This window comes from Helianthus annuus, chromosome 17 (genome assembly GCF_002127325.2).
Source record: "Helianthus annuus cultivar XRQ/B chromosome 17, HanXRQr2.0-SUNRISE, whole genome shotgun sequence".
In the NCBI taxonomy this organism is placed as follows: Eukaryota; Viridiplantae; Streptophyta; class Magnoliopsida; order Asterales; family Asteraceae; genus Helianthus; species Helianthus annuus.
Window position 1 is genome coordinate 20,996,463 of NC_035449.2, and position 16,302 is coordinate 21,012,764.

General features: G+C 40.0%; 1 protein-coding gene and 1 non-coding gene across 2 annotated transcripts; both read right to left on the reverse strand.

Moving 5' to 3' along the window:
* Window positions 1-1,593: 1,593 nt before the first annotated feature.
* On the reverse strand, window positions 1,594-1,700 carry LOC118489498. The gene has a single exon (XR_004887518.1). It is a non-coding gene; the product is annotated as a small nucleolar RNA R71 (small nucleolar RNA).
* An 11,143-nt stretch (window positions 1,701-12,843) lies between these two features.
* Window positions 12,844-16,025, reverse strand: LOC110923820 (ATP-dependent DNA helicase pif1-like). The gene is made up of 6 exons (XM_022167876.1): window positions 16,013-16,025; window positions 15,300-15,304; window positions 15,193-15,249; window positions 14,763-15,086; window positions 14,591-14,615; window positions 12,844-14,495 (listed from the first exon to the last, which is right to left on the reverse strand). Exons 1-6 carry the CDS (start codon window positions 16,023-16,025, stop codon window positions 12,844-12,846), a joined length of 2,076 nt encoding a protein of 691 aa, XP_022023568.1.
* Window positions 16,026-16,302: the final 277 nt, after the last annotated feature.

Sequence of the window (16,302 nt, forward strand, 5' to 3'; positions counted from 1 at the left end):
GGGTCAAATTTAGTAGGATCTCCTTCAATGCCCATAGGTATTGGATGGCGGGGATCCAAACTCTTTGACCCCCTCATAAGTTAACTACTATTAATACTATAACCCGGCTATTTAGGACTGTATCCCTGCTGACTCAGACTACTTAGCCGAGGGTAACATCACCGCCAAAAGCGGGGCCTACCACAATTTGCATTAATAACTTAATTCATTATCTTTCAATAATCCGACCCTTTAGGATTGTATCCTTGCTGACTCAAACTACTAGGTTGAGGGTAACGTCGCCTTCAAAAGAGGGGCCTACTACAATAACTAAGATAATCTCTTAAACAAGTGCAAAAGTGCGAAAATAATCAAAGATTATACTAATACACGTGTCGGATCCAAGTGATTCATCTTGTCTATCTGTTTTTATTTTATTTTATTTTTCAGCATTTAGTTAGTTTTTATTTTTCTTAGTTTAAAATATTTTTCTCACTTTTTGATTTGATTAGACGTTGAGGATAAACCGGTATTAAAAGCTCTTGTGTCATTGGACGACCTCGGTATCTTACCAACACTATACTACGTCCACGATGGGTGCACTTGCCCATATGTGTGTTTAGTGTTAGTGAATATCGTGTTTTATAAATTTAAAACTTGGCTTAAAGTGTAAAAAGGGGCTTAAATATACATCAAAATTATAACACACTTCACGCACATCAAGTTTTTGGCGCCGCTGCCGGGGACACAAGGATTTTAAGAAAGTTAGGAATCAGCGGCCTAATCATATTTTTATTTTTTCTTTAATTTTTAGGATTTTTTCTTAGATTTTCAGCTTCTGCAGAGCTCAACACGGGGCCGTGCCTGGTCGGACACGGGCCGTGTTCAGCATCGTCACTGGCAGTTTTTGTTTTCCAAGTTACAGAAGGCTGACCACGGGGCCGTGCCGGTGCAACACGGGGCCGTGTCCAACTTCCAGTAACTGGGATCTGGAAAACAATCACTGAAATTCCGACCACGGGCCGTGTTCGCTCAACACGGGGCCGTGGTGAACCTTCTAACCAACATTCTTTTTTGTTTTTATTGCAGGACTTGGAACCCGACGCCACCCTCACGTAGTGTATGAGCTCCAGTTCCAATAAAGACATAAAAGAACCACTAGAAGAACCCGAACGCTTTCTCAGAAAAAGGTTAAAAGCCAAAAACCAAGAGAAGGTTTCGGGTGATCCACCTCCAATGGCGGACCAACGTACCCTTATGGATTATCTACGACCCACCGTAGGTAATCTAGGCGCCGCTATCAATGCTCCGAATGTCGAAGCCAATAACTTCGAACTTCGGCCGCATTTGATACAAATGCTCCAAAACTCCGCAACCTTCCACGGGCTTGCGGACGAGGATCCCCATCTACATATAACTAATTTCTTGGAAATATGTGATACCTTTCGGATCAATGGAGCATCAAACGACGCCATCCGCCTCCGTATGTTTCCCTTCTCACTAAAAGACCGAGCGAAAGCTTGGCTCAACACCCTCCCAGCTGGATCGGTAAACACCTGGGATGAACTAGCCCAAAAATTTCTATATAAGTATTTCCTTCCTTCTAAAACTGCTAAGTTAATGGCTGAAATTAATACATATTCACAAGAGGACGGGGAATCCTTATATGAAACTTGGGAAAGGTTCAAGGAGCTATTACGCAAGTGTCCCCATCACGGCCTCGCAATATGGCAACAAGTATCCACTTTCTATAATGGATTGTTGCCACACACTAGGCAGACACTTGATTCTAGCTCCGGGGGACTTTTAGGTAATCGACGCCCACACGAAATATATAATCAAATTGAGGAAATTGCTCAAACCAATTTTCAATGGCACACCCCCCGGGGAAATAAGTCTATCGCCCCGGGCGCCCATAAGGTCGATGAAAGCATTTCTTTACAAGCCCAAATCGAGGCCCTTTCTTCAAAGATAAAAAAATTGGAAATGACAAAAACAGTCTCGGTTATGGCTTGTGAAGGGTGTGGTGGGTCACATGAAAATTGGAGTTGCATAAAAAAAACAGACGATCAACAAGAAATGGTAAACTACATTGATAATAGACCTAGGCCGTCGGGTCCTCCAACGGGAACTTACAACCAAGGATGGCGAAACCACCCAAACCTTGGTTGGAGGGAACCCGGCAATAGTAGTAACCAACAAACCCAACGAACAAACTTTCAGCAACCAAGAAATGAGTCACAAAATTTCACTCAACAACAAGGTGGACGAGAAAGGCTCGAAGATACTATATCTCGCCTCGTCTCTGACACTGATAAGAAAAACTCGGAAAGATTTCTACAATTAGAATCTAATTTTAGAAATCAACAAGCTAGCATTCAAAACATAGAAAAACAATTAAATCAAATAGCTCAAAATTTTTCCGAGAGACCGCAAGGCGCATTACCTAGCAATACCGAAACAAACCCAAAGGCGCAAGTTCACCTCATCACACTACGAAACCGCACCGTAGGGCCTGCAGAAGTGCCACCGTCAACGGAAGAAACAGTACCGACACCTCTGCAGGAGAAGAACTCTCCTCCATCACCAGAGCCGACCAAGGCTCCTCGAGTTTCGTACCCCGGTAGGTTAATTCGTCAAAAGACAAATGAGCAATTCGCAAAGTTCGAAAGTCTGTTAAAACAATTGCACATCAATATTCCTTTTATCGAAGTCCTAACCCAAATGCCCAAATACTCTAAATTCATGAGGGACTTCCTTACGCATAAGAGGAAAATTGAAAATTTGCAATTAGTTAATTTAGGCGAAGAATGCTCTACCCTCGTGCTCAATAAACTTCCCCAAAAGAAAATCGATCCCGGAAGCTTCACGATTCCATGCTCAATAGGGGAATCGCCCGTTCGCAATGCCTTAGCCGACCTAGGGGCTAGCATTAACCTCATGCCCTCATCAATGTTCAAAAGGCTCGGCTTGGGAACCACGAGCCCTACAAAAATGAGCATACAACTCGCTGATCGATCCGTCAAATTCCCACAAGGTGTCATCGAGAATGTCTTGGTAAAGGTAAGCAGATTCGTTTATCCAGCTGACTTTGTCATACTCGATATGGAGGAAGACACCGAGGTCCCCCTTATACTAGGGAGACCCTTCCTTGCCACAGCCCAAGCAGTGGTGGATATGAATGACGGGACACTCACCTTGAGGTATGGGGATGATGAAGTGAAATTCGGAGTTGGGAAGAGAATAGAAGATGACGACCCGGTCAATTACATGAAGGTTATTGATTCGAGCTTGGATGCTGCTCTCCGACGGTGTAACATGGGACGCCAAGCATCCCACTCAGAAAATATATAACCTCGAATCGGGTCTAGCCAAGGACCCTTATAAACGTGGCGCACCACGGAGGCATTCCGCGGAACTATCCTTAGTTTAGTTTAATCTTTTAGTTTTATTTTGCAGAATAAAACACACTCATGGTGGTAATGGATGAAAAAGGGGAACGAGAAAAATGGACCCATGCACAAAGAACAGAGCAACCCGACACAAATCTCCATCACAGAAGGCTCAACACGGGTCGTGCCCAACCAACACGGCCCCGTGCTGAGCCACCTGCAGGAAAACACCCAGTTCAGGTAACTGGACACGGGCCGTGTTCAGCGGACACGCCCCCGTGTCCAGGCTTCTGTTTCAATTCTCTGATTTTTGTTACTGGCACTTGACCACGGGGCCGTGCCCGGTCACCACGGGGCCGTGTCCAGGATGCCAGTAACAAAAATCTTTGCTTTTTAAACCACTTTTACACATTCTAATCAACCAAAAACCTTATTTTTGGACACATTGAGGACAATGTGTAATTTAAGTGTGGGGGGGATGCTAAAACCTTGAATTTTGCAAATCCTAAACACAAGCCTTACACAAAACTCTATTGGAACCGCTAAACACCCCAAATTTTTTCAAAAACTTTTTCATTTTTTTATTTTTATTTACTTGTCTTAGTTTAAGTTGGGAATAACAAGTTCTAAAAAGGTTATATTTTTACAAGTTTACAACCGATAGCGTCATGATAACAAAGAACCAACATAAGAAAATTATGAAACGGCATAACAAGTCTAGTTAAAAATTCAATTATATATACTTGATCACATTAAAAACCCATTCCCACAAAAGTGAGTTTTGAGCCTTTATTGAGCATAAAAATATACATATTTAGACTAGATGCTCATTTTTCGTTTCTTGTGTGAATAGCCGCTTGGTTCTTACAAATCTAGAACTTGCCACAACAATACATTCCCGGTCCTTACCAACTTAAACCCAAGTAAGTAAATGATGGAGGCATTAGGACTAACCATTTTTTCTTTCAAAACCATTATTTTTCATATTTTTTTATCACCTACCCAAAATCCCCCTAGATAGCCCCTTTGAACCTAAACCTTTCATTTCATTACCCCAAAACCCTTTTTACCCACCAAAAACCATTTTTATTTTTCACCCTTTATTTTAGTAACAAGCTTGGTTTTTTTTCGTAAACTCACCTTTTTATGTGATGAAAAAAAAATAATAATAAAAAAATAAAAAAATAAAAAAATATATGAAGTCAAAAACAAACAAAAGCTATATAAAAGCTTGTTTGGAGAAATACTTCAAAATAAAAAGTCACTAAAGACAAGGTATTTCACGAAAACCGACGCTTTTTACGATTTTAGCCCTTTTACTAACCACTAACCCAACCACCCACCTTTAACCCAAGCCTAATCCTTCACCCCAAAAGTCCTCTTGATATTTACAAAGGAATAAAGTTAAAAAGGAGGAGGATTGATTGCTTGGCAAGCCTATGGAAGGCGTAAGTTCCATGCCGCTCTCGAGTGATTCACTAAAAATATACACCTTCGGCCGAGTGTTGAGTGATCCCCCGCGAGGTATGTGAACTTGTATATAAATGGAATTTTAATAAGGCATGCTATGCCCGAATAAGTAATTTATCTTATGAAACGTTCAAAATAAATCATAACGAATAAGATTGTAAATAAATAAAAATAAAACTTACAAAGACCTTGGATTCCCGACACTCTAGGACAAGCTAAAAACTTTCTCTTGTACCTATTCCATTTGGGATGTGTAAGCCACATTTAAAGAGTTTTGCTTGAGGACAAGCAAAAGTTCAAGTGTGGGGGTATTTGATGTGTGTAAAATGCAACATATAAATCACATCAATTAAGGCATAAAACTAACCCTTTTTAAGTACTAATGTTGGAAAAAGAGTGTTTTTGTCTTCCTTTTGTATTTTCAGGATGAAATGAGCTCAAAATCACAAAAGAAGCAAAAAGACAACTAATTCTAGCATAAATACAAGAAAAGGAACAAAAGTAGACTGCCCGGACCCTCAACGGCACCTCCCAAGGCAAAGAAGAGAAAACAGAGACTGAACACGCCCCGTGTCCAGCGAACACGGGGGCGTGCCCAGGAAGCAGCAGAAAAGACAAACCAGTAGAAGCTTCCATTGCCCACCACGGGGCCGTGTCCAGCGGGCACGGGGGCGTGGTGAAAGTACAGCAGGCGCATTAATTGTAATTGCGAATTACAATTAATGAAGAGAGAGAATGTCAGACGGGCACGGGGGCGTGTCCAGCGGACACGGGGCCGTGCCCAGCCTTCTGTTCAGCCTATAAATAGGGGAGCTTGGTTTCATTCCACTTCATCCCTTGGCACACCACCTCTCTCACACTTCATCCACCACCCACCACCACCATAACACCATCATCCATTGTCCATCATAGAGTGTGTGAGTCGTCTCGGGATCCAAGATTGATCGTAAGAGTCCTTGACAATCAAGGCCATGTTTGCCTAAGTCTCTTACATCACTTGGTGAAGACAAGTGTTTAGTATAATACTTTTTATTTTTAATCTTTTGTACTTTTTATTTGGTTTTGTATTAATGACTTTAATAACTAGTTACTTATGTTGAAGGTGATCTTTCCTTATCGTTTGTCCGTGGTGTCTTGGCGTTATTTTACTGTCTATATAAAATAAAAGATTTTCACCATTCATATCTCCACGGTCTATATGGAGGTATGTTGGCTACCTGGTCGGGGGTTAAGGGAACGGTTTGGTAAGGGTCTTGCCCTTGTTCAGCGTTTAGAGGTCCTGCTTGGGACCTGGGTCAAATTTAGTAGGATCTCCTTCAATGCCCATAGGTATTGGATGGCGGGGATCCAAACTCTTTGACCCCCTCATAAGTTAACTACTATTAATACTATAACCCGGCTATTTAGGACTGTATCCCTGCTGACTCAGACTACTTAGCCGAGGGTAACGTCACCGCCAAAAGCGGGGCCTACCACAATTTGCATTAATAACTTAATTCATTATCTTTCAATAATCCGACCCTTTAGGATTGTATCCTTGCTGACTCAAACTACTGGGTTGAGGGTAACGTCGCCTTCAAAAGAGGGGCCTACTACAATAACTAAGATAATCTCTTAAACAAGTGCAAAAGTGCGAAAATAATCAAAGGTTATACTAATACACGTGTCGGATCCAAGTGATTCATCTTGTCTATCTGTTTTTATTTTATTTTATTTTTCAGCATTTAGTTAGTTTTTATTTTTCTTAGTTTAAAATATTTTTCTCACTTTTTGATTTGATTAGACGTTGAGGATAAACCGGTATTAAAAGCTCTTGTGTCCTTGGACGACCTCGGTATCTTACCAACACTATACTACGTCCACGATGGGTGCACTTGCCCATATGTGTGTTTAGTGTTAGTGAATATCGTGTTTTATAAATTTAAAACTTGGCTAAAAGTGTAAAAAGGGGCTTAAATATACATCAAAATTATAACACACTTCACGCACATCAACTTGCTGGCTTGAATACATGACATAAGCTTGAGACCTTTCGACGCTGTTTCACCGTACACACACAATAGATCACCATTCGCGAGTGAGAATCGAATCATCTTTTAAAAGCACACAACTTAAGCATGGTTTTCGCGAAGAAAGTCCATGCCTATTATGACATCAAAGCTTCCGAGTTGCATTGGAATAAGGTCAATTGGAATGATGTGATTGTTGAGTTCGAGAGTACAATCACGGAGTACAGAATTAACGGCAATAGTTCTTCCCGTAGCGACTTCGACTTCGAATGACGAGGATAGATAAGAGCGCTTACGACTAAGGAGCTTCTCGAATTCAAACGACACAAAGCACTTATCGGCTCTAGTATCAAACAAACATGATGCATAAATACCATTCACAAGGAACGTACCATTAACCACGTTGTTATCCGCCTGAGCCTGACGGGCATTGATGTTGAAGGTTCGAGCGTGGGCTGCTTGCTGCTGTTGCTGAGGCTGCTGTTGTTGCTGTTGCTACTGGGGCTCTTGCTTAACCACCCTGTTCGGGCACCTGTTTGCAAAGTGGTTAGGGTCACCACATGCAAAGCAGACTCGAGCATTGGTTGCTGGTGCTTGAGCTGCTTGTTGGCCTTGAGGGGCAGGGAGTAGAGCTTGGTTGACAGTGGCTTGAACTGGGGCTTGACGGGGACCATAGCGACAGTTCACAGTGAAATGACCGTAAAGGTTGCAGTGAGCGCAAAATCGACAGGCTAGACCCACCGGGTGATGATACGAACACGTTGGGCAGAGTGGGCGAGGGCCTGTGTATGCACGCTTCGCTGGCAGTGCATTGATCACTGGAGCTGAGCGGTGCTGTTGCTGTTGTTGAGCTGGTACAGCTTGTAGAGGAGCAGCAGTGGTTGCGGCAGCACAGCTCTTGTTGCTGGAGCTGTTGTTCTTCTTCCTTCTTCTCGAAGACTTGGAGGGTTGAGCAGTGGTGTTGTCGGTGGATGCTGTTGTAGCTTGGTGCAGGGACTTGGCTTGCTTATCCCAGAAACCGGCCTTTACCCGCTTGTCGTTGATCTCGGCGGCTAGCAGGTAGGTTTCCTCGATCGTTGCTGGCTTGGAGGCGTGAACAAAATCTGCTACACAGTCTGGCAGAGCTCGGATATATTTCTTGATGGTCATTTCTGGAGTCTTGACATGATCGGGACATATGATACTAAGCTGCTTGAAGCGAGCAGTGAGAGCAGCGTTGTCTCCGTCCTTCTGCTTAATGACCCAAAATTCATCCTCCAGCTTTTGGCGTTCATGAGGAGGGCAGAATTCATCGATCATAATCGCCTTCAGTTCCTCCCATGTCAGCTCGTAAGCTGCATCATTCCCACGCTTGTTTCGTTCAGCAGTCCACCAGTCTAGAGCACGAGACTGGAAGACGCCGGTAGCATTGAGAGTGCGGAGATTTTCGGGGCATCCGCTTTGTCGCAGGGTGACTTCGACCGAGTCGAACCAATGAAACATGGCAGTAGGGCCATCCTCACCGGTGAACTCCTTTGGTCCGCACGCTTTAAACTGCTTGAAGCTAAAAGCAGTCTTGCTGGAATCTTTAGGGGTATCAGCATGAGATCCTTCAGACGACTTGCTAGCGTTTTCATACACCTCACTCACAGCCTTCGCCACGGATTTGGAGATGATAGCAGCGAGACGCCTGTCTCTCTTTTCTTGGCGGGTTAGATGTTGACGTGATCCAGACGACGACATGGTCTGCAACAGACATCGTCACAGGACTCAACACAACGGAATCGAATCTCACCTCACACGTCTAGATTACTAAAGCTTAGGAACACGTCGAAACACATATCACGAAATCTTATAGACACAAAAGCACAGAATCCACATAATCACAGAGCACATAAGCAAGTAGAGCACAGAAGCACATAATCACGAAAGGCACATACGCATTTAATCACGGAGGCAGTTAAGCACGTAGTTCTCCTAAGCACACAGAGTATTCTGACTGCCTCAAGATCCTATTATTCAAAGCTCGCGTGTCGTTCGTATAGCGATCGCGTATGGCATATCGAGTAGCACAGTATAGTATAGCCTAACTTAGTCGTAGAGCTTATCATATCGTAATATCGTCTAGATTGCAGCAACTGGAGATCGATTAGGGATAGAATAACAGTACGAGTCGTGTGTATCGATTGAAATGATAGCAAAATCGAATAACATCCCAAAATATAAACACAAAAACAGAGAAAGCACACATAAACACATAAAAATCAACGAGTCATCAGAGTACACGGTTGCGGTTCTCAGACTCGAAACACATAAAATCGAGAGATAGATTGTCTGCGGCTACTAGACATCGACTACCCAAGGCAACTCGACTATTCACAATAGACTTGTCATCATTTTCGACTCTAGAGGTTGTGTTTCTGCCTCGATTCTTGGGCATTCCACACGCGTTCCCTAGGTCATACTCGTGAGTTCAGGTCGTTGGAGTCCATCGAGGCCTTGGTGAGATAAATAAAGTCCAGAACAAACTACCAAGGTCAGGGTTTTACCCCTTGGCTTAGCAATTTCTTCCTTGTTTTAAGAAAATTTAAGGAGAATTTTCATCAAAATGAGGGTTTCACTCCTGATTTGGTATAATTCTCCTTATATGTAATTTAAAATATTAGGTTAAGCATGAGTAATGGATAAAGTCATCATAAGTCAGTCAATTTAGTCGGGAGTTTGCGGTTTTCACACCTATTCCTGACTGAATCGCCTAACTTTAATTGAAAATTCGAGTGCAGTGATAGTGAAGAATTGCAGAATAAGGCACATAAACTTGCTCTGTTGGTTCCTAACTATAGCCTAGGTCTCTAAGACAGCGATCCGGACTAGGTCGTGTCCTGCCTAATTCCCTATAGTTATGGCTCTGATACCAATCTGTCACACCCCAACCGATGGCGGAATCATCGGGGCGTGGCACTGAGCGAAACAGATTGTGCAAAGAAATTCCATAACAACTATTATTACCGAAGAGTTTAAATATCACGTCCCATACCGTGACCCATAAGATAAATTTAGTTATTACAGACATAGATATCCTTCAAACAAAACATGTTCCGACAACTCAGATTTAAATACATAAATATAAATTGTCTTGGTTTCTAGACTCTTTCCTAGTCTCGATTTCACGGCAAATAGAGCAGGTAAGCATCCTAAACACCTGTCACATACGTTAAAATAAAGTCAATACATATAATGTAAAGGTGAGCATACAAGTTTGATAATAGCATATAGAGTTTGAATAGTTTACGCGTAACCAGCACGTACACAGGGGGAAATGATGCATGTTAATTATCGACATGGACCTATCGATACCAACGACTGCGGGTTGACTGTCCGAGACAGTTCGCAATACATGATTACCACCGTAAACCATGCAAGTAATTGTCCTTAACAACCCCCGTGTGAACGGGTGCTGAGTCCAAACTATAGTACTACGTTGCTAAGGCAGGTAGACGGCATTCCACGTGTAAACATAACAACAAGCATACATTTAATCACGTAATACATGCAATCGGTTAGCGTTCAAATAGTTTGAATTGTGTGTTTGATTGTGATTTTGATAAGTAACGTATAACACCCAAAAGTGCTAAAGCAAAAAGGGTTCGAGTACACTCACAGTGATTAGTTATGGATTGAAGGGAGCGCTGGGAGTAGGGTTAGCCTGAATAGTTCGATAGCACCACAATGAGTAACGCGGAAATGTAAACAAGTGTGAATGGATCGAATAGGCTGGTCGATCGAATGGCAGGTTCGATCGAACGGGCTGTTCGATCGGCTGGTATGTCCGTTTGGACAGTCCTGTTCGATCGGCCGGTAGGCTCGATCGGTTGGGCCATTCGAGTGGATTGTTTCTTCCTCTGGTGTGTTTGTGTTTGAGGATTTGAACTTTTGAAGTTTTCGTTGTAGTATATGAGAACACTACAATGTCCTTACCTTTCAAGTCGATCGATCGAACGGTCTGTTCGATTGGCCGGCTTAACCGATCGGCTGGGAACTTTAGAAGTGATTCTCAACAGGATGTCGCTCGATCGAACGGACTGTTCGATTGGCTGGCATTCCCTACTACGAACGAGTTGTAAAATCAATCAAGTGTTGAAGCATAGTATCTCATGATCCGAAGAGTAATGTTTACCAATCGAGTAGCATACCCGATCGAACATCACTTCGTCAATACCATACCTCAGGAAGTTTGAAAATTGAGACGCCATGTGCTAGCCGATCGGCTGGCCTGGTCGATCGGCTGGCATGTTCTATCGGCTGGGCTGTTCGAACAGCCTAGCCGTTCGGCCAGCAAGTCTGACCTGGTCAGCCTTTCGTCTAACTCTTGGCTGTTTAATTACTTGTTGTCATTTCGAGGTAGTTTGATAACGAGTTGAACTATGATATCCTCCGTTCCTACTCGTTTCTTCGGCTCGGACAGGAAATCACCCAAGTCCGGCCGGTGAACGGTTCGGAATGTCGGTTTAGAGTTTAACCCATCGTCGGTGAACCTTGTATATAGAATCCGAATCTTGAACCTCTTAACTGTTAAAACGATTAGTTAGCCGGTTCAAGCTCCGTTTCTACCGGTTTTAAGGTTTTGAGTGTAAAAGGTTGAAGAAAGTTGGAAATTATTCATAAAAATGTTAAGATTCTTACAAATCTCAGTTTGTTTATGTGGAAACCGGCCAGATCTAAGCTATTCATAGTTGAATAAGGCCAAAGTTTGGTGTTCTTCAAGAACACCATGATGACATCACCCAAGAACACTTAGATCTTGGTGATTTCATGGTTAGAAATCGAGTTTTTGAAAGATAGAAAGGTATGGAATCATGCAATGATAAAAAAATGTACAAGAATTAGGGTGAAAACTTACCGGAGTTGAGAGAAATCTGAGAAAAGGTGAAGAAGAAGGTTGGTTCGGTCAGAGCTTTCCAAAAATGGGAAGTGTGACAATGACAGCCCTATTTATAGGCTCCAAATAAGGAAAGTGGCAGCCGATCGGCCAGGAGCTCCGATCGAATGGGCTGCTCGATCGGCTAGGAAGATGCTAGCCGATCGGCTGGCCTGTTCGACCAGGATGCCTCCTGTTCGATCCGCGACCCACTTCGAGCGTTTCTTGATGATTTTCGATGTTTCGATTTCGATGGACGATGATACGAATACGTTAGAGTTCCTAGTCAAATTACTTTCAGTCCCAGCTACTATATCTAACATACAACCTTCTATAAGCCACGTTTCATTGTCAGTTTCGATTGAGTTTGATTGCTTTTCGAGTTTCGATTCGATTTTCGATTGATTCGCTTGAATTACACACCAAACATATAAGTAAACACGCACAAGTAACACGTAAGGCACACACATACGTATAATAACACCAGAGTTCGCATAATTGGAGTCTCGAGTTTGATTGATGAATCGATTAGCTTGATTATTGATTGATTAACTTTATCGCAATGTTACTTCCTACTATTCACAGTCGTAAATCGGTCGCATTGATTAAACATTCGATCATTTCATTTAGACAACACTTACTCCACATAATACAAAAAGTAAAAAGAAGCATTAACAGTCAAAGAAGTCAAAGTTGACTTGGACTTTGACTTTGACTTTGACATTCGAAAACACGGGGTGTTACACTGTTGTCTATTAACTGTTAAAAACTTATGTTGCTTTCCAACATACTTTACTAAGAACTGTCATCGATTATCTCCAAGAGAGCTTGCCAGATGATTAAATAGATAGTAACTATCAGATGTTAGTCGACCCATGTTAAAAAGGCCAGTCAACAGAAATTACAAAGGTTAATAAACAGATATTAAGAGAATAATGTTATTAACAACACGTGTTCTCAGGATAAGCTTAATCCAGAGCAAGTATCAGATGCTTTCAAAAAGTTGTATTGCTTTCCAACAAACATTTCCTAACAACAGTTCCTCCATTATACCCAACAGAGCCAGGTTGACAGATGTTTAGTATCATCATAGATTTTATAAGACTTCCTTGTAAACCACATTAGTAGTGGTTGTACAGACTCGTTTCTCTTTATCACAAATCAAAATTTTCAATCCCTTCCTACTTTTTACTCTCGATACAGCAACATAGAGTTGGCCATGACTAAACACTGGACGTGGAAGATATAAACCAACACGCTCCAATGATTGTCCTTGACTTTTATTTATTGTCATAGCAAAACACAGTGAAAGTGGGAATTGTCTTTGAGAAATCTTCACTGGTATTCTTTTATCTGAAGGTGTCATCTTCAGTCTTGAAATCAAAGTATTATGACCTATATTAGTCCCTGTGATAATTTTTGCTTCAATCACAACTTTTCCGAGCTTCGTGATTTGTAAACGTGTACCATTACACAATCCATTTGCCTGATCAATGTTTCTGAGTAACATCACCGGAGCACCAACTTTCAGTACTAATTTATGATTAGGTAAACCAGATAAACGAAGATTGTTTAACACATTAGGAGGAAACAATGCCATATTAAGCTCTGACTCTTCCTCCGATTGCCATAAACTATCTGAACTAAAATAAACCTTTTCTTCACCAGGCAGACTCTCTAACAACTCTTTATTTATTGAATCCACTACTTCATTAGTTGGAGCAAGAATCGCTCTTTGTTGGAAATACGTTAAATCCCACAAAAACTTATTCATGTCCGGATATATATATGAAATGAGAGAAGAAATAGGATTGACTTGGTCATGAATAAGTAAATCATCTGGTATTTCAATATCAATCTCACCATCATTTTCTTCACCAAGCAGACCATCACCAAGCTTTAAAATCCATTCTCCAAATTCCTTTATTTCTTTCAAATCTGCTTCCTGACAACCAACTCTTAATCTCATATTCTCAGTTAGCTTTAGTACTTTACAGTGCCGCCATATATAAGAAGAATTCAAAGAAGCATTGACTATCATTGTTCTGGTACCTTTAGGAATGACCGGAAGAATTTGTCTAAAATCACCACCAAATAGAATGACCTTTCCCCCAAACGGCTTCGATTGCATGTTCGGTTGATTGGAACGTGATATGTCTCTCATTCTTCTATCAAGAGCCTCGAAACAATGCTTGTGAGTCATAGGTGCTTCATCCCAAATAATCAATGTTGCTCTTTTAATTAAATCACCTAACTTAGTATTAGGCTCTATCGAACATATTGAATTCTCATTAATGTTGGTTGGAATTACAAACCTTGAATGAGCAGTTCTACCACCATCCAGCAAAAGTGAAGCAATTCCACTGGATGCAACATTCAATACAACCTCACTTTTTGATCGTAATGCAGCTGAGAATGTCTTCCAAAGAAACGTCTTTCCAGTTCCACCATAACCATATACAAAAAACACACCTCCATCACCTTTTTCAATCGCTTCCATAACAATTTTATATATCTTTTCCTGTTCGGCAGTTAAACGCTTTACATAACGATCATGTTCCCTTTGAAGAGCTAGTCTGTCATACGATAATTCTTTCATTATCAATCGATTGTTCGACGATGAAACATAATTGTCCGGAACACTTGGCATATCATCAAAATTTCTCACTGTACTTCCATTGGTAAGAAGCAACTTTTCAATTTCAGATAGACAGATATTTTCAAGTTCTTCCTGTTGAAGATCCAAATCTAAAACAAATGTTGAAAAAAGTATTACCCAATAACAGAACTATTGCATAATTTTAATGTAATTGGATATAACTTTAATAAAATAATAACATTACCTGCAATACCAGTTATCTTTCGTTGCTGATACAGAATGTCTTCACATAACAGGGACTTCGTTTCTTACCAAAAAAACACTAGGACGAGATATCGAATTTGACAGCAACAACATTACAAACCATGTGCAAAAGATACACTGGCAATATATAAAAATAAGTAGGAATTTTTTACCTGCTTGCAGTATGTTTTTTCTTCAGCCTGTATCAAGCATCCATGAACATAATCTCTGTTCGATCCATCTTTTCTAATCTCCAATCCCTCATTGTCCAAAACATTTATCTCAAATATTGCTTGCTTCAATTTTTTTAAACACAACTTGTCTATGTTGTTATTTCTATAAGTTTCAACGAACCGGGTCCATTCTGGCCCGTTTATCCTCTTACTTTTATGACCGATGCTCTGTACTGCAATCTTATACTTAAAACCCGTATAATCAACCAACTTTATCACTTCACACTTCCTTGGTAATTGGTTAGCCATTATCTTTGGAAGTATCTATGTATATAAAATACACAATATTTAATATATCTTTAATTATATAAATACAGTTTTTAGCATACAATTGTGATTTGAGCTAATTTGTTCTAAGAATACAACTTACCAATCCCTCATTTAAGTCTGCCAATTGAGAGACGTTGATAATTATCATAAACTCTATCTGAAAGTAAAAAATACAATAACAGTTAAATACTATAATATAAAATCAACTGTATCTGAAAAGCATTCTATTTAAGGTATAAAAAATATTCAACACTGTCTATGACCAAACTTATATGTTGTGTATTTCAATATGGTCCCTACAACCAACAATATGAATCTAACACTGTGTACTTAAATGAAATGAATCAAAATGTAACTAAATAGGTTGATATAAATCTTATTATAAAATAAAGAAAATAAGTTCATATAAGTTTATCTATTTTAACATCAGTAGATTATGATTTTGATGTTTATATAATTTGAAATGAGGAAACTGAAAGGAACATGTTAAAGCATACCTATAAAATACACAAGAGAACAAAAAAAATACCTAATCTAAAACTTCAAACTTCTGATCGTCAAGTCTGAGGAAGAAGAAACTGTAGAGTTTTTTCGCCGGAGAAGAAGATGTGAGATTGTATTGGGATTGTTGAAAATAAGATATTTATCTATTAACTTGTAATTGTTTATTTATTTAACTTATAATAATCTTTAATATCGGGATTTAAAAACTATTTTTAATTATATAAATATAAATATATTAAGTTAATAGATAAGTTTTTCGTATTTACCAATATAAATTTATATTCAATTAGTGGTTATTGCTGTCTAAAAATTGCGATGTTTCAATGTAAAAGGGGGTAAAGTATAAATTTTACAAAATTTAATTTCAGCCAACCAGTGTAAATGTAACATCTGTATTAACTACATTTAATATATACTTTTCAACTCCATTATTGAATATAAGCTTCAGAAAAGATATTCGGAAGTTTTCTCAAATAACTTTCTTATCAAAATCGGTAAGCTTCTATTCCATATTATAGATTACACACTATAAAATCAAGTATTGTTTTTTTTGAATTTATTGTTTGTATTATATATGTTAGATTAATCATTATTTGATGTTATGAGTATGTGTTTGTCACTGACGGCGTTTCATATTCTCTCTTGAAGCAAATAATAGTTTCTGTAATCATGTGTATTTTTATTGATTAAGTACTGCATTAACTTA